Source organism: Pectinophora gossypiella, chromosome 9 (assembly GCF_024362695.1).
Source record: "Pectinophora gossypiella chromosome 9, ilPecGoss1.1, whole genome shotgun sequence".
Lineage (NCBI taxonomy): Eukaryota > Metazoa > Arthropoda > Insecta > Lepidoptera > Gelechiidae > Pectinophora > Pectinophora gossypiella.
The window spans coordinates 5,328,722-5,356,208 of NC_065412.1; the positions used below are offsets into that span (position 1 = coordinate 5,328,722).

At 37.8% G+C, this 27,487-nt stretch overlaps 2 protein-coding genes across 4 annotated transcripts in view; both read right to left on the reverse strand.

Annotated features, from left to right (window-relative positions):
- LOC126369867 (probable cytochrome P450 304a1) overlaps positions 1-14,828 on the reverse strand; it is a 34,135-nt gene extending 19,307 nt beyond the window's left edge. The window contains exons 1-6 of the mRNA XM_050014454.1: positions 14,495-14,828; positions 12,713-12,961; positions 9,750-9,922; positions 6,384-6,656; positions 5,166-5,283; positions 667-847 (exon numbers count right to left, since the gene is read on the reverse strand). Of these exons, the coding sequence (XP_049870411.1) occupies positions 667-847; positions 5,166-5,283; positions 6,384-6,656; positions 9,750-9,922; positions 12,713-12,961; positions 14,495-14,588 (1,088 nt within the window). The 5' untranslated portion in view covers positions 14,589-14,828. The remainder of the gene's footprint in view (positions 1-666; positions 848-5,165; positions 5,284-6,383; positions 6,657-9,749; positions 9,923-12,712; positions 12,962-14,494) is intronic.
- Positions 1-27,487, reverse strand: part of LOC126369868 (probable cytochrome P450 304a1) — an 85,837-nt gene that overhangs the window by 28,264 nt on the left and 30,086 nt on the right. For 2 of the 3 annotated variants that reach the window (XM_050014456.1, XM_050014455.1), the window contains exons 2-9: positions 27,232-27,480; positions 26,387-26,559; positions 25,702-25,974; positions 25,138-25,255; positions 23,540-23,720; positions 22,797-22,914; positions 21,470-21,611; positions 15,734-18,534 (exon numbers count right to left, since the gene is read on the reverse strand). In XM_050014456.1, coding sequence (XP_049870413.1) covers positions 18,350-18,534; positions 21,470-21,611; positions 22,797-22,914; positions 23,540-23,720; positions 25,138-25,255; positions 25,702-25,974; positions 26,387-26,559; positions 27,232-27,480 — 1,439 coding nt within the window. In that variant the 3' untranslated portion in view covers positions 15,734-18,349. Of the gene's footprint in view, positions 1-15,733; positions 18,535-21,469; positions 21,612-22,796; positions 22,915-23,539; positions 23,721-25,137; positions 25,256-25,701; positions 25,975-26,386; positions 26,560-27,231; positions 27,481-27,487 lie in introns of those variants that run through there. The other variant, XM_050014457.1, reaches the window with a different exon arrangement.

Genomic DNA, 27,487 nt, shown 5'->3' on the forward strand with positions numbered 1-27,487 from the left:
AGAGGATGTGTGCTTATGGTGTGCCCTAAGCTGGTATCCCTTTGCCGATCTTATTGTGCAAGAGGGTTCCTATGCTCTAAGTGCGGAGGGTTTTTACACCCCGAAACACGAAGAGAAAAGAATAAGGGGTAGAGATTGGTCACTCTACCCCGGGTGACAGCTAGAGTCGACTAGGGTAAACCCCAAGGCCGGTGGTTCTAGCCCCGTCCGGGTAATATGCCTGCCTCAAAGTGAGGCAAGCGGACGCCCCAGGGCCACGTCCCACTCAGCTTAGTTAACACCGCAAGGTATCCACTGAGGACCACGAAACTGTGGTTTTAAATTAAGATCGATGCAACTGTAAAATAACAGTCGTTATTTTAACCTTGAAACTTAGATAAGCCAGCAAGTTCTGAGAAGAACTATTGTTGGCTCAATGTATGGCGGCAGGGTCACGCCAGCAGGTAGCCGGCAGACAATGGCGGCACGGGGCGCGGGGCGCGCGGCGGGGGGCTGCGGGGCGCAGCGCGGGGAGCTGCGGGGCGCAGCTCGGGACCTCTGAACAAACGACCGTTCGGGACGGCCGCTCGACGCAGAGTGTCTTTTGGACTAAGCTATAAGTACTCCTGTACTGTCCTGCGGTAATACGAATCATGCTAGAGCGCAAACAGATTACAATTTCTTTACTTGCGTCTATCATCAAGTGTAGGCAGGCGGTCTCTGCCTACAACACGGTCAATTTCCTCATGAATCTTCTCCTGTATCTCTGGTTGCAACAGCATGCGTTCCACGAGCATTGATAGCACTGCTTCTGTCGCCGTGGCTGACGGAAACATGTAATCCGTGCATATCAGTATCAGCTGTTCCACTGGAAAGAAACATCAATTATTGATGATTTATATGGTTGATTATTGAAGTCTCTTCTTTTTCTTCTATCGTGTGGGTTGTGAGATGGATTACCAACCTCATCTACCCTGATGTCAGCGTTATTATAGAGCCGCCAAAAGTCCATTACTTCATGTAATGATTACTTATTTATAATTAGCTACCACCTTAGGATATCTCGAGAGGATCAGAAGTAAAGAAAAATAAATACTTAGGTAAAAATATATTAACTAATACCTAATCTGTGACCCCGGGCACGTAAAAGTCGACTTAAGGTTTCTGTTCATAACCAACATGTTTAGTACCTATTATTATAAATTAAAGTCCGCGTGACAAAAATAAATGTATACTTAAATCCTTTTTTTTGACAGATGTTACGTAATCATATTCTTGAGAAACAAGTAAGTAGTAATGTCGCCTTTTACCATAAAAGTAACAGTAGCATAATATTACAGGATAACCACAACTCAACACAGCTATTGCCATCACATCACATCCTTATAAGACAGTTTCTTTAAACTTGTTATATTGTCCTCGCTATATCTTTAAAATATGAGGACTTGGATAAGACGGGTTTGAAGTTTCTTATCTTTATCATGTGCTTTTTTGCTCTCTTTCTACATGTAGGCAATTGTAATTAGAGTTCCGGAATTCAACTTCTGGAAACATTTTTTCTAAGTATATTAATAGAATTGAAGCAAGAATATATAAAAGGTTTGTTTGGATGTTTAGTTTGTTATAAAGGAACGTCACATACAAGAACAAGACAATAACATCATTTAAAATTTTCACAAAATGACAATAAAAATAAAACAAACAAAGATGTTCGTCGAAATGACCATTTAAGATGGGTGGACGTCGTGCAGCACAAGCCGCGACTTGAACCACACCCTGGTATTCTATAGACCCTGCATTTCTTTTAGTTTTTATTATACTTAAATGCTTTCTCTCCTTACAGAAACTGGAATTATAAATCCAATACGTTCTACTCAACTGATTCGCGGTTTGTAGAGTATTTTTATGGTTTCTCTTAACATTGTGACACACATAATTTGTGGGCACTGCATTTGAGCCTGTTACTATCAAATATGAATCAATTGTCAGTTGTTTTATCTTTTTTTTGTTATCATGTTTTAATAATACTAAAAGCTACAAGTAGAATCAAGTTTTATCTATTTAGTTTTGGGCTTTATACGTATAAGCCATTGATATATTAATGATTATGAACTATGCATTTTTAATATCTCGCTTGTAATTTAATGAGGTTATTTATCAATCTCTTATCATTGTATTTCCCGTGTAAGTTGCCTAGCGTGAAGTACTTTTTCTTTCGTGTGAGTTTTGAAATCGATGACCGACTTACCACCATAAAGACCCTTATTGCAAGTTATCTGATGCCTGCCCCGATATGAAATTATGGCTGGTTATGTACGTAAATGGATGTTGTCGCCAACGACAAAAAGCTTCACTGTGAAATCATTCAATTCAATTATAAAGCATTTTTTCTGTCCAGTAGGGCTAACTTGCGCAACGTGGCAAAAATTTAGTCAGTTTACAGATTATTTATTCTCACTTAAGACAATACAAAGTCACTTACATGAGAAAAAAGATAAACTAGAATTAATCTCGGGAGTCTCATATCCCCATTTAAATGCGGTAAGAATATTATTATGTGCTTTAACTAGACTTAATTTCGTTATGGTCACTTTATCGATTCTGACGATATAATTATGTCGTTTTGTCGATTAGTGCTAATATGTGAACCCAAATAAGTCATGTCGTTCTGTCAAAATACCAACAAAATCACGTAACACGCATGTTAGGAAAAAAAATTGGTTTCGACAATTTTTTTTCAATCGAACGATAATTTTTAGCACGTTGCGCATACTAGCCCTGCTGTAGTCAACTTCAACTCGTGCTCAGTGTTTAGGTAAGTTATTATAACGTAATGAGGAACTTTCCAGACTACGTTCAAACAATGTGCTGTGCAGATTTTCCTTCGTTTAACCTTCTAATTTCACGGATAACAGACATACGCATCTTTTTTATCTTTGTTTTTTTTGGGTATAAACGATAGGCCTTTTTATTACACCCAGGCACAATTACATCTTCCATTTATCATTATTCTGGTTAAATATTATACTGATCAAAATTCATAATTAAGAGAGAGAGAGAGAGAACGGTCTCCGTGGTCCAGAGGTGCGAGCGTTGGGCTCACGATCCGGAGGTCCCGGGTTCGATTCCCGGTGGGGACATATCACAAAAATTACTTTGTGGTCCCTAGTTTGGTTAGGACATTACAGGCTGATCACCAGATTGTCCGAAAGTAAGATGATCCGCGCTTCGGAAGGCACGTTAAGCCGTTGGTCCCGGTTACTACTTACTGGTGTAAGTTAGTAGTCGTTACATGAGCCATGTCAGGGGCCTTTGGCGGCTCAATAGTAACCCTGACACCAGGGTTGATGGGGTTGGTAATCCACCTCACAATCCACACGATAGAAGAAGAAGATTAAGAGAAATTAAATAGAAAAAAGAAAATGTTTTTCGTTAGTTTTAAATCTGTCTTTATTTACTAATCAGAATTTCATAATTTATCTTGAACCTAGTAAAACTACCCAATTATTACGCTAAAGCGGTACAACGCCATATTTTTTATGATATTTGAAATTATATTTTGAAAAGTCAAGTAAGTAAGTTGTAATATTAAAAAGATATTTTTCGATGTCATTATCTTCTACGTCTCGTATTTTCTTAACTAATGTTGGAAATAGTTGACCTTACAAGTGCTACTTTACATAAATTATCCTTATGTCTCTTACAAACAATGTCGCAATGCCGGAAACGTTGCAGTTACTTCATCTCTGTCAGGTTTCATCTTGAACCATAATAAATTGCTCATTATCACACTTTATTGATAACACACTTGAGCAGAAATTAATATACGTACTAATTAACCTACTGATTAGGTAACTATACTGTATCCATACATAAAGCCGGCTTGTTAAAATTAGGTTCAGGAGGGGTTAAAAGCCCATATCTAAGTAATTCATCTAAAATAGCAAAATTGCTATTAGACATTAAATTTGTTTTCATTGCGCACTTATTTTTACACGCTCAAATGTCAAATTAAATTACGAAAACTATCCACTTAAATTATATAAATAGTATCCAATCATAAATCTCCTATCCTAAGAAGAAGAAGAACGCTAATATTTTTTTTTATTAAGAAAAACGTAATAATAGGTACGACATTTTATCACGATTTTCGATGACGTCACAGTCTGCTTTTTCATATAAATTCAATAGTAATTCGTATTTTGACTTTAAGTAAAAAGAATTACGAAAACTATCCACTTTTAAAATGATATAAATAGTATCCAATCAAATATCTCCTATGCTAAGAAGAAGAATGCGAATATATTTTTTTTATTAAGAAATACGTAATAATATCCATCATATCGTTCATCATATCCATCTTTGGACTTCGTATCAACAGTGGCTGCAAGTTGTCTTTGATTACTTGTGGCTCTGCCCACCCCATTAGGGATTACGGGCGTGAGTTTATGTATGTATGTACGTAATAATAAGTACGACATTTTATCGCGATTTTTGATGACGTCACAGTTTGCTTTTTCATATAAATTCCATAGTAATTTCGTATTTTGACGTTTCGTAAAAAGTAACTGCTTTGACTAGTTGTACCCTATGCTTCAAACTATCTAACGATCTTGACTCTACATCTGATGGAAGTACACGGATTTCCATCAAAGGTCCGTGTAGCTCCATAACTGCGATCGGATGGACTTCTAGAAAGCTAATAGAGTTTCTATAGGAGTGTTTCTTCGACTATATCAGTCTATTCTTATAGTAAAAGAGTCACGGCGAATCTGGGCTACGATTTTTACCTACTTAAAGTAAAGGAGTAAGTTACGACAAACTCTCGAACGCAGTGATGTGGGGTTCACGGGCGTTTTCCGACTCTGGGAACATTCCTAGGTGCAAAACTTGTGTAAAAAGAGCTTTATTACGTAACTTTTAGGCAGATATAACCAGAGTACAAGAAAGAACGATTTGAATATTTCGTGTGTGCGTTGATTTCTGATGTGATGTCATTATAATGTATATATATGTAATCCGTGTCTGTGGTGTCCTAAATAATAAATGTTTCTTTCTTTCTTTCTTTCTTTAAAAAGAAAATCAGTCAGTATCTTTACTGTTAAAGACTTTTTACATTGGAAACATTCCCAGTTTAGGAACGTTCACGGATACGACACTGCTCGAAGGGCATGGCTTTCGCTTACCTGAATACGTAGTTTTGTCTTTCGTTCTCTGTTCCTCTTTCATTTTCTTTATGTACATATCCAGAAAGTGGCGATCGTAACTTTCGTCATGCGTTGCCATTACTTCATCAATGAGCCTCTGAAATGAGGGTGGAAATTGAATAATTACCTATAACATGCTACAAAGTAGATAGGTACTTTCTCGTAATTATTCTAATACCTACTCAAAATTGCTAGTTGTAAGTTTGCTAGTGTCTTGTTTCGCAAAGATAACGTTTTAAAAACAATAACAGTAGCAATAAAGCAATTTCTTATCAGCTTTAAGGAAAACGCATACAATTTGTTTTATGGGTCAAAATTGCGCAATGAATAGGTACTTGGTCCTTATCAAATCGAGTCTGTTTTCTGATTGCCTGTGGTTAGTTAAAAATGAAATAATGAGACTTTATAGTAACTTTATACTGATTTATTTTATCCAATAAGTATAGCAAAGCGTACTAAATCTTATTAAGCAATCGGGGCTCGTTCTAGAGATAATAGTCATGGTTCACATTCACTGTTTACCAATACACTTAGGTAAGTACTTAAGTATTGCACGATCCTATTTTACAGCAAGCGAACAATATAGTACGCGAGGTAAACTTTATATTAGCGAGTTTTGCAGAACTATCACCAGTAGGTTTTTTTTACATTTTTTCTCACCTTTTGGTTGTCTGGAAGAAATCGCTTTAAGCGATAAGGCCGCCATTTGCCATGTACTTAGTTAAGAGACTTTGTGTAATTATTTCTTTTTATTTTGGTGCAATAAAGTGTATTTGTATTGTATTGTAGGGCTAACATGCGCAAAATGATAAAATTATCAATCGATTCAATAAATTTTGTTGAAAATCCATAAGTTTGTTTTTTCCCTAACATGCGTGGCACGTGATTTTGTTCGTATTTTGACTGAACGACATGACTTATTTGGGTTCACATATTAGCACCAATCGACAAAACGACATAATTATTCAGAATCGATAAAAAGACCGTGACAACTGGACACGCTTCGGGTTCGAAGACAGGTAGTCGCTTCTATAAAAAACCGGACCTTTCAAGTCTTCGGATATGATAAGCGGTCCCCGGGAAAAACGTGATAATGCTAGGTATCTACCTTCAATCATCATCTGATGATTTACGCAAAACGTATGAATTTTATAGCACTTGCGCGTGTCGAGACCCATGTTCTAAGTTTATACTTACAGCAAAGAAATCCAAAAGGTACTGGTTGCCTTTTGTCACTCCGTTGTACCCGCACCAGTTTGGGGCTATGTCCTTTACCCAGGGTGTCAATGAAAGCAGGCCTCCGAGGTCGTCTGAATTCCTCTGGAACATCAGGCCGTGACGGGCGAGATCCCAGAGGGCATGGTACTCAGATCTGGTTAGCGTCATCCGCGCGAAGACATGGCACATACCGTTGATAAACGGGACGGCGAAATAGTGCGGCATGTAGATAAGATTGCCTCTTACTATGTCCTAAAAAGTGAATTCAGTATTAAAAGCTATTAGATAGTAGGTATACCTGGAACTTATTTCGAATGTATAGGGATATATGCATTCTCCGAACAGTCGGAGATAGCGCGAGTTCATCATCAGCCCAGTAACGTCCGCACTGCTAGGGCACGGGCCTTCCCTATGGATGGATAGGGAGAGATCGGGCCTTAAACCATCACGCGGGCCCAGTGCGGATTGGTGGTTATTAACGACTGCTAATGCAGCCGGGACCAACGGCTTAACGTGCCTTCCGAAGCACGGAGGAGCTCGAGATGAAAACTTTTTTTTTGTGATCACCGATCCTATGACCGGCCTTTGCGAAAGTTGCTTAACTTCAACAATCGGAGCCCGAGCGCGTTTACCGCTGCGCCACCGAGCTCCTCAGCGCGACTTACATCACTTTAAATTGTAATATCACGGGTTCGAATCTCGACTTGGGCTAAACTGAATGTAACTTTGTAAATGACAATAGACTCGTTTCCTAATTATTACATGGGACTTAAACATAGCTGGCGAGGAGTGAGTGTAATACACACCTCTGCCTAACCCTACGAGGATATGGGAGTGATGCTATTATTTATTTAAAAATACCTTTAAAAGGAAATATTATTTTCATAAAAAAAAACACACCTTGAATATACCCTTAAAGGTCTTGTATAAGTAATTAAATTTTATAACTAAATTATTTAGACAGATAATTATGATAATCGGAGAACGAAAAATGAGATAGAGGATACATAAATTGGTAACAGGTATTAAGACCATGAACTGTGTCAGTTATAGTTTATTGACGTACCTATCAACGACACGTGTTACATGGATTTTACGCCGTCTTTTATTTATTTATGTAGAGAATTAGCTTTTGCCCGCGACTTCGTCCGCGGGGCGTGTTATAAAAGAGAGATCTTTGTATGTGTGGGATTGCATATCAAATTTCAAGCATCTAACTTATGCAGTTTAGATTTTTTCATAAAAATTTTTTTCCCGCTAACTCCCATTTTTCAAAATACATCCATAACTAAACTTTATATTTACTAAGGTATGCATGCATGCTAGATTGAAAACATTTATCTTACGCGGTTTCGATTGTTCCATACAAATGTTTTTTCCCGCTAACTCCCGTTTCCGTGAGAATTTTACAATATCCTGTTGCAACTAAGCTTTAAGTTAACTAAGGTACCTGCATGCCAAATTTCAAGCGTCTAACTTAAGCGGTTTAGATTTTTTCATACAAAAGGATTTTCCCGCTTTTTCCCGTTTCCCTGGGAATTCCGGGAATTCCTTTCTTAGTGCACCTCTACGGTACCTAAGCTACGTTTCTTCCAAATTTCAAGTGCCTACGTTTAGCCGTTTAGGCTGTGCGTTGATATGTCAGTCAGTCAGTTTCTCCTTTTATATAAGTATTTAGAAGAAGATTTGACGTAAGTACCTTGAAGCTTACATTGTTACTTTTAAAAATAAATGTAGCTTGGTCATTTACGATACCTTGACCACAGCATGGGTCTCGATCTAGAGTGGGAAGTAGTAGAGTACTTAATTGTGATAAATACCTTAGTACCTTCCTGCAAACGGGGGTTTAAAATTTGACACTTGCGCATATAAAAGTAAGTGCACAAATAGCTATATTGTTTTCGTAGATTTTTAACCCCACAGATCTTTCGAAATACCCACGTCGGGCCTTTCGCCTTTATATTATTTTATATTAAAAGTAATGCAACCTTTGTCTAGACATTATCTCTGTCTAGAAAGCAAGCGCTGTAGGTATCTATACAACACGTTTGGAAGCTTGATCTTCACTCAAGGACGAAAATTTTATAATTACCCGTTTTAATTGTCTCCTTGTTATTCATTAATTAACTATAATCATCTATGTCGTTTAAATATTTCTTGACTTGAAGGTAAGTTATGTAACGCATCACATCATTTGAACCGTATAGGCTAGGTATCTATTCGATTTCTGTGTTTTACTTGACTAAATTTATATTAACCATAGAGTAAGGAACTCCCCGTTCTCCACAAGCAGTTGAGCTAGGTTTACCTCAAAACCAGTAATGAGAAAATCATCCCAACCACCTTGCTCAGGAGCTCCTGCAAATAAACCAAATCCGTCGTCTTAAAAGACGGCCTATCATAGAGACGGAAATGGATTAAAGTTTCTGAATCACCTCATTATTGAAGCAGGTCCCCTGCTAATTGCTGAGGATGTTTCAGTGGATGCGTCTCTCATAAAGTCAAGTTCCCCTTCAGCTCATCTGCTCATAGTAATACAAACGGACTCTTAGTGATTGCAGATATAACTCAAAGAAAAAAAAGTAATGAGAAAATAAGTAATTATCACGTTAAAGCTGTACAACGCCATCTATATTGTTTTTGGTGAACATAGCCTGGGAAGTTCCTCATTGTAAATAAAAAAAAACCGATCGGTCTGTAGAGTGTCGACCGCATGGTATGGCCATTAATTGTACTTATAGGGTAATACTAATCAATCAAGCATAAAGTGTTTTTGCTTTGATTATTTTTCCTCTAACTACTGTCGTAAATTATGCTGCTGGCAACTCAAGTGTAAATTTACTCATAATATTTTTGTATACAGGGTGTTAGTGACATCGGTACGAATACTATGAGGGATGATTCAGGCCATGATTCTGAGTTAATAGCAAGTGGAATTTTCCGTCTCAAAATTCATGTTTTTTTTTTTCAATTATTTTCAATCCTATAATATACTTTTACGATGGAAAATTCCATTTGATATGAACTCAAAATAATAGTCTGAACCATCCCTCAAAGTTTTTTTTACGATGTCTCATTAACACTGTATTATTATGGTAATCTCAAGGATCAATCTTGAGGAGATTGGATGGCCGTCGTCTCCCGCGAAAGTGTAATAGTTATAAAGCACAGATAAACTGTTGTTTAGAACAAAACTGCCCTCGGTTAGAAGAATTATGAGGATTCTTATTCAACTGTAAGACTGTCTGTGTGTCTTTGGAGAACTCGACATGGTTTGACCATTGTAATCCGGAAATCAGAGTCTTAAAGGCAACAAAATTGTTCTTTCAATGTAGAGCTACAAACCTTCTCAGCAGGATATTTGGGTCCATTGACAGTCATGTCGAGCATTTCCTTGATCTCCCCAGCAACCACACTTTCCAACGTGCCGTCGCGTCTTCCAAACCCGAAGTCCCTCATGTATCTGAGGGAGAACCTTCGCTGGACATGCCAGAAGTAGCCATCCGTGAAGAATACACCTACAATAACACGTTAGTGATTATTAACATTCCTTAGGAATTGAGAGGTACTTACCTTACAATGTAAGGTTCATTAACATGTATTGTATTTTATTATAATTTTAGTGAGTGATCACTACAGTCGGCCCCTTGTTGGGATGCAACCTTCGAGCATAATATGTCATATTATGATCGAATAATGCAACAAAGTTTAGGTTTATGGTTTTATTGCAGGAATAAATACTGGTGAGTTATACAGCTGCTGACGATTTCCTACTTCTCCAATTGCTAAGCCAAGTACGAGTAACGGTTAAGTGGCTGATAACAACCGCCGTGGTCCAGTAGTTGACTGCTGGGCTCACGATCTTGAGGTCCAGCGTTCGAATCCGTGTGGGGACAAATCACAAAAATCACTTTGTGAGTCTTAGTTTGAACATTACAGGCTGATCACTTAATTGTCCGTAAGTACAATGATCCGTGTCTCGGACAAGCCACGTTAAGCCGTTGATCCCGGTTACTACTTAGCAGTAGTAAGTAGTCATTACGTAAGCCATGTCAGGGGCCTTAGGCGGCTCATCAATAACCCCCACACCAGGTTTGATGAGCTTGGTCATTGATCTAACAACCCGCACGATTAAAGGCTGATTATGATTTTAAACTCGGGTAATTCCTAAATACGTGCGGTACGTTTGTAATAAATTGCGTAAACGGTGGACAAATTGTCGTAAATGGCGGTCGAATTGTGGCAAATGCCAATGGATTGGTTAACCGCAGTCGACGACGGAAGCTGTCGATACGAATGACCTGAATGTGTCGCAAAAAGGATATTGTGGATCGGCAAGTTACATAGGGTTAATGTGCGATGAACATACACGATGCTGTAGCAAATTATACGTACTTTGGTACCTAACAAAATGTCCCGGTAATAGGCTAGTTTACTTTTTACTAAACGTCAAAACACGAAAATCACTATGGAACTTGTTTGAAAAAGAACACTGTGACGTTATAGAAAAACGTGATAAAATGTCTGGCTTATTATTACGTTTTTATTGATTAAAAATCATAAATAAGGTAAATAGGATAAAGAAAATGTTTTTCGTTAGTTTTAGATCTGTCTTTATTTAGTAATCAGAATTTCATAATTTATCTTGAACCTAGTACACAACTCAATTCTCTTAACAGAATTGTGCAACAGGACTAGTGGGAGTAAACGGGAATGGAAAGGTAAGATGATGCATTAAAAAGGAACTTTTGGAGCGAGAAAGTATGAGAAAGAGAGAGAGAGAGAGAGAGAGAGAGAGAGAGAGACGGAAAGAGAAAGCGGAAGTAGATTTACTTTTTATGAATATAAGGTGGCGATATTTGAGGTTGGACGATGATTGCCTGTGTATCTGCTGTTGGTGTGGAATAAAAGACAGTATATAAATTAAGAGGATATTTTTTTAATAAAGGAAAGGACTTCTTCGTCTTTATTAAAAAAATATCCTCTTAATTGACGCTTATTTCCCACCAGGGTAAGCAGAGACTGTGGAATTCCTTCTGCTTCGATACTGACACACTTCTCTTGTTTCCACCACATACATCAATCATTTCATACACGCACGCCGGTTCAGAGTAGATCGTACTTACTAACTTTTTTATGCCCTACCTTTTAATGTACTTATAACCTTTTTTTTGTGCCTAGTAATGTTTGAATTAGGCATAGACACATAACGATCCTCTTACATGTTTGTTTTTATCGGATAAGTATGTTTTTATTAGATGATGGCGTATATAGTAGTAAGTAGTAGTAATATAAGTGTAATGTTTACATACAGTTTATTTTAATTATGATGTAATAACTGGTTGACTTCGCCTTGGACATTAATTATTGCAGTAAACTTACCTACGCTACGTCCGTTTCTGGAAAGTATCTTATTTATCCTTTTCTGGGGGGTTCAAAAGGCAATTCACCTAAAAGCAATATTGCTATTCGACATTTCTTGGCATTGCGCACTTAGGTACTTTCATAATTATGTATACTGATTTTTAGATGAATTTTCGATATCGTCTTTTTAGACCCCCTGTATTATTGCGCGTATTAACAAACTAACTTTCGCATTGTTATTCAGTGAGAAGTTAGGATTAAATTAGTTTAAAGATAGCACGATTTGTGCATAAAGTTTTGCAAACGTTGGTAAACGAACCAAAAGTTGAAACCAATGTGTTGTGCTTAAATTTTTCAGGACTTCAATTGTTTTAGGCTTGGTGCCTACTGTGACCTTCTCGATGACATCATCCTGACTGGCAGACGCGTTATTCTAAAAGTTAATTTAAAAAAAAGATGTCTTACGACAGAGAGTGTCCATGGCGCCGTGCGACTAGTACAATGTTGTTTACTACTTATTTAACTTTCCCCTTTTTATATATCATCTGATGTAATAGTAAGAAATCGAGGAATAAACGCGATAAACCGCCTTTTATTTCTCGTCATCACTAATTTAAATTAGTGAGCGTGGGAGCGTGGCTCTTAAGAGCCACGCTCTTGTCGGTGTAGCATTCTCCATGCTACTTTTAGGGAAAAATAGAGCAGTGGTCTCCCTCTTGCCAACCGCCCCGCAGTACTTTGTCAGACGCGAGTGGGATGGCGCCCAGAGTAGTCTATTTCAAAGCCGTACTAAGACATCTGTTTTACTGATTACTGCTGCCCTCTGTCAGGTTCCAGGTTACAGTCCCTGTGACTTGCCCCTACCGTCTTGCATTGCCCTACCGATGGCTCCCATCTCCGCTTCGCTTTTATTCCTAGTTCCCGTAATTACAGTATCTACTCACCTAGTTTCTTCCAAAAAGACCGCAGTCTGAAAAGTATGATGTCCATCCGGCCATCGAACTCCTCATTGTAGAGCATTTCTTTTATCAAGGCGGAGTCATTGACGATTACAGTGGGTACATGAGCCAGGAAGAGGCCAATGACCTTCGTCTTGTACATCTCGCCTAGCTTGACGAAGGCGTTGGCTAGGTTGTAGAAGTCCAGTGCTCGGACGTATAAGTAGGCACCGTATATTGGCAGGCTAGGCGGGCCTAGGAGGAAATATAAAATTGCATCATTGCTAGCGATCTGTTTGAAAAAGTTATTTATTTTCATGTATGCCGCTATAACATAAGCAGCTTATATACGTCCCACTGCTGGGCACAGGCCTCCACTCAAACAACCGGAAGGAGTATGGAGCATACTCCACCACGCTGCTTCAGTGCTAGTTACTAGCTACCAATTGAAAATAATTAAAAAAAAACACTCAAATTCCACTTGATATCAACTCAGAATCATGGTCTGACACTTCCCCTTCAATTCTTTACGATGTCGCGAACCCCCTGTATACAAAAAATCACGCTGTAATCCCTGATGGGGTGAGTAGAGACACAAGAAATCAGAAGACAATATCTAACAGACACGTTTATATGTGGATTTATATTATACCACAACAGGCAGGCTGATCGCTGATGTACCTAATATGGACTACTTATCATGTTAGAAAGAACACTATTCCTCTGTGTAATGACTTATCATGGAGAACTATATAAACAAAACCTAAAGACACATGTAAATACAAACTTTTAACGACGACAAACAAACAAACAAGCATTAGATTAGGTACTAAAAACCTATCGTTAATCGATAAAATATTGAAGTTACCTTTAGAATCTCACCTTAATCCCCGTCCCGGTGATTTGGAGAATGGAAATAATTCGTCTTTATTTAAAGATCAACGACCGATCCTTCTATCTTAGACACGGTCCAAAGTGTAGTGTGTATACATAGGTAATTACGAACATTATACGCGGTATCTTTATTTTATTTATAAAGTACTTAATAAGAATAAGGGCTCAAGACGCAAACAACTTTTTTTTTTGACGTGACTTATTGTATATTTGCCGCAAATGGCATTAACTACTTGGCCGGACGGACGCAAACAACAAAAGTTGAAACTGGTTACCGTAGAGGTAATATTAAAAAATGAGCGCTAGTGATTGAATATCTCTCTCGTCACATAGGTCAGTTGGAAGAAATCTCTTTGTTTAGAAATAAGCTTAGCTGTACTGTTTTCTTTGTATGTTCCTTGTGACTCTTTGATTGTGTACAAATAAATAATAATAACTAAGCTGTTTTAAATGGACAACAAACTTTTTTATTTCCTTAACATAATATAAGTGTGTTCTGTGCTTCGGACGTCAAGCAGTTCGTCCCGGTTGTTGATTTAGGGGAGGGGGTTGATTCTTACCATGATTCTGAGTTAATATCAAGTAGAATTTTCCGTCATTAACACTCTGTATATAGGCTGTTTATGTACGTTTACTTAAGTAACTATGAAATATCTACTCAGGTGCAACACCACAAACAGTTAGGTGTTACCTAACTGTTTGTACAAAACTACTAAGGAGAACGACAATTATTTCCTAAGAAGGTAAATAAAAATCAGTCAGCAAAAATATAGTATCGATCGCCATCGACTCGCAAAGAAGAAGAAGAGGAAGGTAAACTACCTAGTATAGAGGTAAGTTTAAAAAGATACCTATATTCCATGCAGGTTAAAAATAATTCAAGTGTCACATTACCTGGAGGGAAGTTTTTCGGTCTCTTATATGCATTCTTGTAAAAGTACACTACGACACAGGGTATAAGAACTGCAGCAGCAATTGCGCTTATCATTATTACTGTCCTGTCCTGCACCTAAGCAGCTAAGTACGTACTCAGTAAGGAACAAACAGATACTAAATACTTATTCGTCCGTTTTGCATGAAATCTAGTATCTCATTGCATTACTTTATACGTGTATTTTATTATATTACTAATATCGCACTATGTTATCGTTTGTTTCTGTTTTGCTCGACGACAGTTTGACATGTGATAAAATAAAAACTTGATAACTATTTTTGACATTAGCAAATTGTAAACCTTGATTCTATAGGGCCTATCGCACTTATGATTTGAAACGCTCCCTTTTGGATAAAGAATGAAAGTGCACGCTTTCTAATGAGGGACTATTTTATTTTATTTTTTATTTTTTTTATTTTTATTTTGGTATCTATCCAGAATACGTCCGTCAAAAACAATATAGATGGCGCTGTACATATTTTCCTTCGTTTAACCTTCTAATTTCATGGATAACAGATGTAAGTAGGCATATTTTATCTTTGTTTTTGGGTATAAATGATGACCCTTTTTATTAGGTACCCAGACACAAATACATCTTCCACCCCTCATTAATCTGATGAAAAAAAGAGAAGCAATATAGGTAGCGACATAATTCTATACATAATGTGATCCAAAAATCAAGCTACAATTATTTTTATACATGTATGCTTCTGCCATTGCGTTGTCCTTTGGAATAATTACATACCCGTGTATTGAGAAAATAAGTACCTAATTATCACGTTAGAACTGTACAACACCATCTATACTGTTTTTGGTGAACGTAGCCTGGAAAGTTCCTCATTATTTAGATCATCATTGGCCTTATACAGACAGACTGTACAGACTGTCTCAAACAGACGATTCATGACGTCATTGCCTCGAAGAAATGCACTTTCTTTCATGGCTGTGCAAGCCAATCCTAGAGCGGCAAACTCTACCGCACACTCTGCAGGAGAAGTCTCCAACTGGTGAATTGTTGTCGGTTATTATTTAGATACAGAAGTGTATACAATAAAGATAAATTACAGGTTATAAAGGCCACATTAATTATTTCAATGTGGCCAATTAAATCCGCACACCTGATATATACTTATACTTACCCACAGATACTAAATTATCTAAACCTAGATACATATTAGGCATGTAGTCAAAGCGGTTCATATGTTCACAAAATATTTCTTTATTTTGAAGCAAAATAAAATCTTAACAAAAACAATAAAGTGCTAAATCGAAATACCTTAGGCACCTAAATTACTCTAGAAAGATAAAATAGTAAGTTGGACAAAATTACTAAGTCGAGATATCTAAAAAAATCAATAAGTCGTAAATTCTAAGTCTAAGGGTGGTATTAATAAACTAATCTCAGTTTCGAGACTGCCCTCAAGATCATGTCAATGTGACAGTTGTCATATAAAAACAGAGACTTGTGCCTGATATTGAGGGCAGTCTCAGCTGAGATTCGTTTATTAATACCACCCTTAGGGTAGAGGCTTGGGGGCAGTCTCAAAGCTGAGATTAATTTATTAATACCACCCTAAATTTCTACAGGTTAGGCGTTAACCTAAGTTCAGAGACAACTGCTTGAGCAAAGAAAGAAGAACGAAAAATGTAGGTCTCAACTATGCGTCGTAAAAGAGCTTAATATGGACGAAAGTGTCGACTAAACACCGACAGAAATATTTACATTAGGTCGACAACCCCACATTGCAGAATACGCTTTACATATTTTAGCAGATTTAAACTGATTCGATTTACGTATAATTTAGCATGAAAACATGTTTCGTCGTCTAGTCGATTCCGATCCGATTAGCATGAGAACTCCTTAATATTATTAATATTCATAAACCATTAACGAGAACAGTCGTGCAATCCTGTAAAATCGAACTCTCTAACTCGCAATTCATTTAGAATTTCAACAGCTAACATTTCGTCGAATTATACTGAAGAGAATTGAGTGCTAAGTAAAAGAAATCCCGTGTTTTATTATAAAACCAATCCAATTTCAGGAACTCTAGACACTTCTCTACGCTCATCAATTGCAAATCTCTACAATCTACGGCCTCCGTGGTCCAGTGGTTTGAGAGTTGAGCTTACGAACCGGAGGTCCCGGATTCAAATCCCGGTGAGGATATATCACTAAAATCACTTTCTGATCCCTAGTTTGGTTAGGACATTACAGGCTGATCACCTGATTGTCCGAAAGTAAGATGAGGCACTTTAAGCTGTTGGTCCCGGTTACTACTTACTGATGTAGGTAAATTATTAGTCGATTTATGAGTCATGTCAGGGGCTTTTGACAGCTCAATGGTAACCCTGACACCAGGGTTGATGGGGTTGGTAATCCACCTCATAACTCGCACGACAGAAGAAGAATTGCAAATGTCATTCCAGAGATGCAAAATGATGTTTACAGGATGGCACTACTGATATCTTTGGCTGATATAACCATCATAATGGTACTATAACATCAAAACTCGCTTGACGTAGAGGGAAAATAAGGCCACTCGCCTTAACCTCGTAAGCCCTGGGGTTCTCCAAATAATTGTAGTCATAAAGGCCGAAGGTTTTGAAATAGTTCGTTCGAATAATCAACGAAGGTACTTTTAAAAGTACCAAAACTTTGCCGGTCAATTTAAATCAAAACTTTGCGCCAATTGAGAAAAAAAGTATTTTGTCTATGAACTAGTTCATTCAATTTCGTGAATAGGTGGCTTTAATAAAAAAGAAAATGTAGGTATCACTTGTCGTAATTTGTCATTTTATTGGTAAAGATGGTGCGCACACGACGACGAGGTAAAAAAAAATCAAATTAATAATCGAATTTCGTAATTTTTCATATACTTACATTATTTTCAGAAATCGCAGGTAAGATAATAATCAACAACATGACATAGTTTTTTTATTAATTTCGTATCGATATCGTTAGCAATATGAAAGCAAATGTTTTTTAGTCCTTTGCAAGGGACTTTAGGTGTCATGTCCGGATATTTTTCAAATACTTTTTTAAATTGTTATGTGATTAAATCATACCGATATAGACTGACTTGCTTACGTGATCTTATGATTAAAAAAACTACCGTCTTCATTTTATTTCCTTTTTCCTTCTAATGATGATCTAAACTGACACCATGAATTAATTTCTTTCCTAATAATAAAACCCTAATGTACTTCCAGAGGGACTAATCACAAACTACATCATAAAAACTAAAACTCGTTACTTATTTTATATTTAAATATGTAAGTATATACACATATTTATGACGTACAAATAGGTATGTATGTTAATGAAAAAATACATAACCCTTTATAATAATAATATTTTTCAGATTTTACTAAAAGTAGTGACTTAAACCGGGAGTCCTTCTGGAAGAACTAAAAAAAAACGTATTTTTTTCAAAAATATCTTCTATTCATCCTTACATAGGTCTCCACTTAAATTGAACCCGATCGGATAACTCTAACACTTTAAAATTTGTACTTGAAGTGCTCGGCCTTTACGACTACAAAAATTTGGTCCTTTTCAAGGTAAGTACCACCGTCGTTTATTACTTCGAAATCGTAATTATGCTTCGGCGTTACGAGGGTAAAGAGACTCACCGTAGCGAGTGTCGCCGTTCGGAGAGTCGCTGTCAACGCTACAATTCATGGTTGAATATAACAAATAATAATTATAATAAATAAGTAAGTACTTAATTGTTAACCCCTGCGATTACTAGACAGCTGACACAAGGTTTGTATGTTAGGTTTGTTAGATTTGCCCTTCTAGGTGTTGCCTATCAGTTTCTCGGAGTGACTCGGGCCCAGAATTCGGGCAAGGTGTTGATAATGCCCTGCAGTCTCGGGACTGGCTTGAGATGAGGTTTGCCGTCAGCTGTAGACACCTGGAAGGCTTGCATGAACGCTGAGAACACTTGGAACATGGTCTGACGAGCGTACGTCTCTCCAGCACATAGGCGACGACCTGAAAAAAGAAAATGAACAAAATTTATTTCAAGAAAATCTAAGTGCAGACAAAGCAGAAGAAAGAAAAAACACTTGTAGAAAAAATCGAAACAAAAAATAAGTATGTGATTCTTATATGGAAGATTTTGCACTTGCTCATTATCTATTTAGCTGATAGCTTATCTGCCGGATGAGTTCTACATGTTATTGTAAATAAACCATCTATTATTACGTCTGATTAATTAAAATAGTGTACAAATTACTAAAACATGAAAACGAAATAGGTACTTTAAAACACATAATACCGGGTTCTTACCGCGTTAATAAGGGATATGAGACTCCCGGTATTATGTTTTCATTATTTTAATAACCGCGTACACCTCAAACAACTTTGGTTACAGAGCATATGACGGATTTATGTAATGGAGTAAATAATTCTTCTCTCGCGTGGGTTGTGAAATCAATGACTGATCTCATCAATCCTGGCTTCAGGGTTACTGTTGAGGCTCCAAAGGCCCCTGACAAGACTCAGGTGAAGACTCCATTAGCCGGGAGCGACTGCTTACTGCGCCCTCCGAACCACAAACAACTGCTATGTCCTAACCAAACTAGGGACCACAAAGTAATTAGTGTGAGTGAGTAGTGTTAGTTTGCCATAAACATGATAAAAGAAGAAGAGTGATTTAACCCCACCGGTATTCCCATCTGGGGGGATTCTCTTAAAATGCATAAATGTTTTTGTCATAATTTTAATTATCATAATCCTTTTTGCATAACGTTTTTAAGCATAATAGTACTTTCCCATAATAACATTTAGGAATAAGTACTGGTTTGTTAGGTATAACTTATTTTTGGACTAATATTTGTTGGTATAAATTTGATTCGCATATAAATAGATATCCATAATTCTTTTTTAGAATAATAGTGTTTTGTCATTACAAGGCATAATAGTAGGTTAGGGTGCGGCGAGGGTGGCCCTTGGGCCACCCCTACGCCGCCAGCATGTTTATCTCTCATACGAAAAGTGTACTGAATGATGACCAAAAGCATGAAATAGTGTCAAAAAATATAAAAAGTCACAATCATGAATTTGGTTCATGCAGCAGCAGTCAAGGAAAAAGTAAGTTTAAAAAAATGTTCAAAGTTGCCAAAACTTTGCTTATTCGGAGTATCATTTTTATGCTTATAATAATTATGCTTATATATCATTACTGGCATTAATTATTATGCTTATAGTAGTTATGAGTTTCAATATTATGCTTAAAAAGTTATGACAAATTAACATTATGCGTAACTAATAATAGGACAAGTAACATTATGCCATGGTAAATTATTACATAAAAAATGATGCGTAAAAATAGAGAACCCATACTTATACTATAAATGGGAATATGTATGTGTTTGTCTGTATGTTTGTCCGTTTTTCACGGCAAAACGGTGCGATGAATTGCCGTGTTTTTTTTTTAAGTGGCGATAGTTAAGAATTGATACCTATGACTAACAAAAAAACCGTGCATCATTTTTTTGTTAAAAGTCTGCCCCCAACCCTTCAAAGAGGGGGTGAAATTTTATATGGAACTTTTCGCAGATGGGAAGCTAAATTCTGGTACATTAGGAAAGGAGAACCGTGTTATCCCGAATTTAACGCGAGCGAAGCCGTGGGCAAAAGCTGGTATACTATATAACAATAATAAAGAATGATGCTACGGACAGTCGAACGTGGCCCGTTTTTCGTAATAGGCGAAAGGGCCAAATTGTAAGACATTACAACAACGGTTCATTGCTTTCTAAAATCATGTTAATGTTACTTGCAACCGTAAGCACGAAATATCTTTAATAAATTGGGAGTAATAAACGGTAAAATAAATAGATCGCTATCAAGACCGTTAGTAACTGTCCGAATCCAATGGCTCTATCTAAAATCAAAGAATAGGAGAAGTCGATTTCTCTAAATAAGTACCTAATATTTTATAAAGATACGAAATCAATTCCTTGATACATACTTCCCACTAGATTTTATGAAATAGATTAGTAGGCTAGTTTCCAACTAATCAAATCAGTTACTTTCTACTTTTCAAACCACGAAATGACTACGGAATTTGTATGATAAATCACACTGTGACGTCATAGAAACACGTGATAAAATATCAGACTTATTATTACGTTTTTCCTGATTAAAATTCCTAAATAAGTTATATAGACAAAAGAAAATGTTTTTCGTTAATTTTTGATCTGTCTTTATTTAGTACTTAATCAAAATTTCATAATTTATCTTGAACCTGGTACACGACCCAATTGTAACATCTTACTTCATCAATCGTGTCGGTTCTGAAGTCAATGACTACATCAACCACAATTTAATTCACTTCGCGTATATTGAGGACCAAGTAAGTATAACATAACATAAATTCTAATTACTTTTACCCATTAGAGGCATAAGCCGGTAATGTAGCAGTAGATTAACAGTGGGTAAGTCAGTGTTGCAAAACTAGGTTGATTAAATGGTTAACTTGACTAACGTAATCCCATTCCTAGCATACTATTGGCCCCGATTCCTGCAGACACATCCTAATTTTATTTGAAGTTCTATCTGTCATCTTCTTAATCGCCGAAAAGGAAAGGGACCATGTGTGTGACGATCTCAGTGCTTATTAGAGGATTGGTCGGCGATCGCGCAAAGTCGAGACTGTCGAGAGGAGTGGAAATATCAAGGGGAGGCTTTGCCCAGCACTAGGATCGAATAGGCTAGATAAGATAAGATTATATTAAAGGATTTTATGCAAAATAAGTACATTAGATATTGTGTATGTGTGGGTATATCTCGGCGTCGGCCGTGCGATGAACAATATACCCGGTATAGCCGGTCTTTGATTTACTCGTCCCTATGTTCACATATGTAACAGTGGCGACGAGGATGGGATAAACACCACACCACACATACTAAATTATCTTACCTGCTCCAAAAGGCAACGACCTGTCCAGGGAGACGTTTATTCGGCCGTTTTCTATGAAGCGTTCCGGTCTGAAATTCTCAGGATCTCCCCAAATCTCTTTGCTGAAGTGAAGGCTTTCATAGTTAGCTGCTATCGTCGTATTCTGTAATAAAAATAGGTGTAGGATAATTTGTCACTACTACTACTACACCACTAGACTACTCTACTCTGGGCGCCATCCCACTCGCGTCAGAGTACTGCGGGCGGAAAGCAAGAGAGAAACCACTGCCCCGAAGAGCGTGGCTCTTAAATTAGTGATGATGATTTTTACAGTTTTCCCTTAAAAAGAGGTAGTAGGCTAAGTTGCGTAATAAACAAAACGATTCTACTAATTTTCACAAAAAAATGACTCTAGCTATAAGTGGTAAATCGTAATTATATTTTTAGCATCTTCTGTCGTGTGGGTTGTGAGGTCAATGACCGATCTCATCAACCTTGATGTTCCCGAAAGTAAAATGATGACGGTCCCGGTTAAGTATTGTTACGGATATGGGTTCGGGTTTGGAAGGAACCTCAATGAGTCCTCGGAACCCCCGACGCGAGATCGAAAATTCGAGATCCCGCGGGATTGGAAATATCAATCTCGTGAGATCCCGAAGTTTTCCGGATCTCGTCTAGTTTATAAAAAAAATGTAAAGTTAGGATGGGTGAAAACGATGAAAACTGCTTGTCTGTGATAGATTAAATTGTGGTAAATTAAAACAAAATATTTTTTGTAAGAAAACAAAATCCTTTATCGTTGGATATTACTGGTAACAAAATAATTAAGTTTTCAATCAGATTCGCCCAATCCCGTCAATCTCGAACGGGATCTCGTCATATTATGCTTTGCGATTGATCCCGAAAAATTAGACGAGATCACGCGAGATCGGGATCCCGCGAAATCGGGGTTGCATTGCCTATTCGCGGTATAAACTCCGTCACCGTCACTTCACTTATTTCACGACACTCGAACACGGCTCGAAACACTACACTAGCACTAAGTACATGAACTATGTCAGAGGCCTTTGGATGTTCAATAATAACCTTGACACAAGGAATGATGAGTACGGGAATTGATTTCACAACGCACACGAGATAGGAAGAAGAAGATTGCATCTACTTCATGATTATACTTTGTTATTGATGCATGTGTAGCACAACAGTATAAATTTGCATGCTTACTTGTAAGCTGAAAACACGGACTACTGTATACAATAATATCTGTAAACACTGTTTTCCGGCAAATAAATTATTCTATTATATTCTATTTGAAGTAAAGACAGAAGAGGAAAAGGTAGCTAGGTACCTCAGCCAAGTCGTAGCCTCCGATGGTGGTATCCTTGACTGCGCGGTGTGGTATCCCCATGGGTACTAGGGTGTCATGTCTCATCACCTCTCGTATGCATGCTTCGGTGTACGGCATACTGTGACCAAAACATTTAATAAGGCAACACTTTACAGTGTCGGGCATTAGAGCTTCGATTGAGGTTCATCACCACCAGAGTACCACCCTCACCACTATAATGTTATGAACTAAGTAAGTCGGGGATACAGGCGCGGGCGTGGCTATAGACTAGCGCGATAATCCTAGGTGTATGGTATGGACGTGGCTTTAAGTATGTGAACGGCGAACATCTTAAGGGCACAACCTCCGAATGCAGAATTCGGAATTTGAACTCGCCGCGACACAAGTTTACGGAAACTACAGCCTTAATACGACAAAGTTATAAGACACTAGAATAGCCACCCCGGTACCAGATTGCACTAATGAGATATTAATTTATCTTAAGTACAGTTTCCCCTAACACAGTTTACTCGACCATTATAGACGGCGATACGGCTCACCACCTATCACGTGTGAGGTGTGGGTACTTAGTTCATCTTACGATTGATGAACCTGCTTGAGCTTATGTTATGTCATAAGAAATATTGTCACTAACATTATACGGACTGTGTTGTCTGAGTTTTTTTCTAATGGGATCATTGTCGTAAGTTTACTTACTTAATATAAATAATAATAGGTGTATTTTTTAAAAAAACAGTTCTCACTTGATTCTGTCATCGAGCGTGGGTCGGCGGTCACGCCCCACCACCCGGTCTATTTCCTCATGTACCCTCTCCTGAATTTCAGGTTGTATCAACATTCGCTCCACCAGCATCGAAAGCATAATCTCTACCCCCGTGGCTGACGGCAACATGTAATCCACACATGTTAGGATTAACTGCTCCGCTGAAAATAAAACAAATTGATGATTTACTTTTATTAAAAATTAAGCAAAATTAAAAATTTTGAAAAAAACCCACGACGGTAAAAAACTATTGCAAATAAATTGCTATTAGAAATTAAAGAGGCGTTTCGAATAATATTGATTCTAAACACTAATATTGTGGCGCCCCTTGGTGATTGACAGACATGAGACCTATCTAATGACATAAACTCATCAAACACAAACCCGTTATTGAAAACCGCATCAAAATCGGATCATTAGTTTAGAAGATAAGTGATAACATTACTTTGCACAAACGCACACACAAACATCTCTCACCCTAAACGCATATACCTGCTCCGTTCCGTCGTGGGTAAAAACACAGAAAGTAGAAAATATATATTTTATGCTGAATTATATAAGTAGATGAAAACTGAATTAACAAGCTAAGAAAAACACGACGACGAGTCGATCAACAATAACAACATAACATAGCATCACGTCTACATTCCCGAATAGGTAGGCAGGGTGTATAATTACCCCCAAGACACAGTTATACCTAGTTTGGGGGCCAGAGAATCAATTCATTGTATTCTACATTAACCAATAACAACAATGTATCAACAATTATATTGTGGCAGTTTATGAAAATAAATAAAATTATTAATAGGTAATTATTTAAAAAGATAAATTATTAATTATTAAAAAATATATTATTATTAATTATTAAAAATAAAACTTAATATACACCCACTCTTCGTCAGCTAAGTTGAGGTCCTATGGAAAAGGGGCCGAGACTAATGCCTTAAACTGGGCAGAAATACTGGAAATCGTATGATATCAATTATCTATGAACTAAACACGAATTAAAATCGAATTCAGTGTTTCGAGCATGAGCCAGGATCAAAAATTATTTTAATTATTAACACGTTCACTGTCATATAGGTAATTACGAGGGCGCTGGGCACGGATCGTCACGCATTGGGTGCCTCATGACGGGTACAGGCGTCGTGGTAGACCTCGAAAGAGATGGCGTGACGACTTGGACACTTGCCGGAGGGACTGGCCGGAGTACGCACAGGACCGCGAAAAATGGAAAGAGGAAGGGGAGGCCTTTGCACAGCAGTGCGATCTTGTAGGCTAGATTAGATTAGACACGATCACTGTGTAACTGAAAATTAGATATCCACTTCTCATGTGCAATGTTATTTTTCGATAAACACATTGGAATTTATGTACATTCATATACACGTTATGGCAAGAAAAAATGTTCGCCATATATGGAACATACACGTATGAGTTTCAAATTTATTGCCTCATATGTGGTTCATACACAATGAACGTGTTAAGACTGTTGATGCTCTGTGGACATATTATTTTTCCAATTGGTAGGTAACAAAATTTGAGACGAATTTTTTGACCAACAGTTTAATGCTTTACCTGAGTACGTAGTTTTATCTGACTGTCTCTGTTCTTCTTTCATCTTTCTTATATACGAGTCTAGAAAATGGCGGTCATAGGATTCGTCATACGTTGCCAAAGCTTCTTCAACGTATTTCTGAAATATGTGAAACATTACGATATTATCCTTCTATTATTACTTACCTAACAACTTATTTTACACCTACAATTACTTACCTAAATATAAAAAATGTTGATAAGAAACAAACCCTCTTGTATCCAAGAATATACTTAGGTAATATTTTTATTTATAACTCGGATATAATAACTTCGTTACAACTCATAAATCTTGTGGAATTAAGATTGAAGTGCATCAAGCAAGAAATACTTAATTATTTTAAAAATATAGGTAAGTACGAATGGTTTTGAGTAAAATGTTGTAAGGAAATATAATACACGAAATTAAAATTTTAATGAGTAATGCTCACCTTAGATGCTATCTAAGTGTTCCAGAACGTGGAGAAATCAGCTGAGGAAACCACATGACATAGCGAAACTATCTTCAGATTGAGCCTACGATAGGTACAATGCATTCGTAATTACCTTAAAGAAATCCAGCATGTACTGACTGCCTTCACGCATCTTGTTATATCCACTCAAATTTGGCGCTAGATCTTTCAAAGACGGCGTCAAGCAAATTGCTCCTCCAAAATCATCGGTATTCATTTGGAACTTCATGGCGTTTTCAGACATTTTCCACAGCAGGTGGTAGTCAGACCTCGGCAGGGTCGTCTGGGTCATCACGTGCATTAATCCGTTCATGAATGGCATTCCGAAACACATGTGGAGATACACCAAGTCTCCTTTGACTATTTCCTGGAATTTAATAAGAATTTTTGTTTAGTACTGTCCACAGCATTAGGGGCTGTTCTATCAGTTAACATAAACAGCCTATAAATTAAGTCCTGTTGCTGAACACAGGCCTCCTCTCAATCAACCGGGGCGGGTATGGAACATATTCCACCACGATGCTCCACAGCGGGCTAGCGGAGGGGTTTTTTACAACTAATAGCCGGGACCAACGTGCCCTCCAAAGCACGGAATCATCTTACTTTTTAAGACAATCAGGTGATGTAGGCCTGCAAATTCCTTAGGACAACAAAGGACAGTCTCACAAAGTGATTTTGCCAAAGTCCCCTTCGGTAATCGAACCCGGACCTTTAGATTGTGAGCTCAACGCTCTAACCACTAGACCACGAAGGCTGTCAGTTGGTAAATAAAAAAATACCTTTTCAGCGGGATACTTCGGCCCGTTGGCAATCATGTCAATCATCTCCCGAATTTCATTGTCTAACACCTCCTCCAGACACGCAGAACGTCTTCCAAAGCCAAATTCTCGCAGTTGCCTTAGCGTAAACCTCCTTTGTACAAACCAAAAGTATCCGTCGGTGAAGAATATACCTGTAAAGCTGGTAATTATTAATACCAGAAATTGTATCAAGAAAGAACATGCTTGGGAATAATCAGACGATGATATTCTGACGATAAATATTGCATAGTTTGCAATGACATTGGATAATTCTGATGGCCTGTTTGTGTTAGAAGTCATTTATGTCCTTGTCCAGCGTAGAAGAGAGACATGCGTCCGATTCTCAAAGCATAAATTAGTACCCAACGCAAAAAATTGGCATCTTTCAAGTACTTAATCGTAAAAATAAATGAAAATAGAATTCCATAGTCTTCTTACCCTGGTGGGAAATAAGCATGAGTTTATGTATGAATATTATATTATTATGTGACTAAAGTCGCCGACATAGCTCGAAGAATTGCAAAGCTGAAGTGGCAGTGGGCAGGACACATAGCGAGGAGAACCGATGGCCGATGGGGCGGAAAGGTTCTGGAGTGGCGACCACGTGTCGGACGACGCTCAGTGGGTAGGCCCGCTACAAGGTGGACCGACGATCTGGTGAAGGTCGCGGGAAGCCGCTGGATGCGGGCAGCGCAGGACCGATCGTCGTGGAGATCCTTGGGGGAGGCCTATGCCCAGCAGTGGGCGTCATACGGCTGATGATGATGATGATGGTGTGACAACGTTGCATATCTCTTAAGAACCGAAAGTATTACTGAACTCACCAAGCCTTTTCCAGTAAGACCGCAGTCTTGCGACGAAGATGTCCGTTCTTCCATCAAACTCATCTCTCGTCAGCATCTCCCTGATCAGAGCCTCCCCACTCACCACCACGAACGGATAAATTGACAGGAAGAAGCCCAAGACCTTCGTATTGTAAATTTCACTGAGCTTTCTACATGACTTAGCCAGATCCCTTTTGCCCAATGCTCTTAGGATGGGAAACGCTCCATAAATAGGCAGACTTGGCGGACCTGGAAC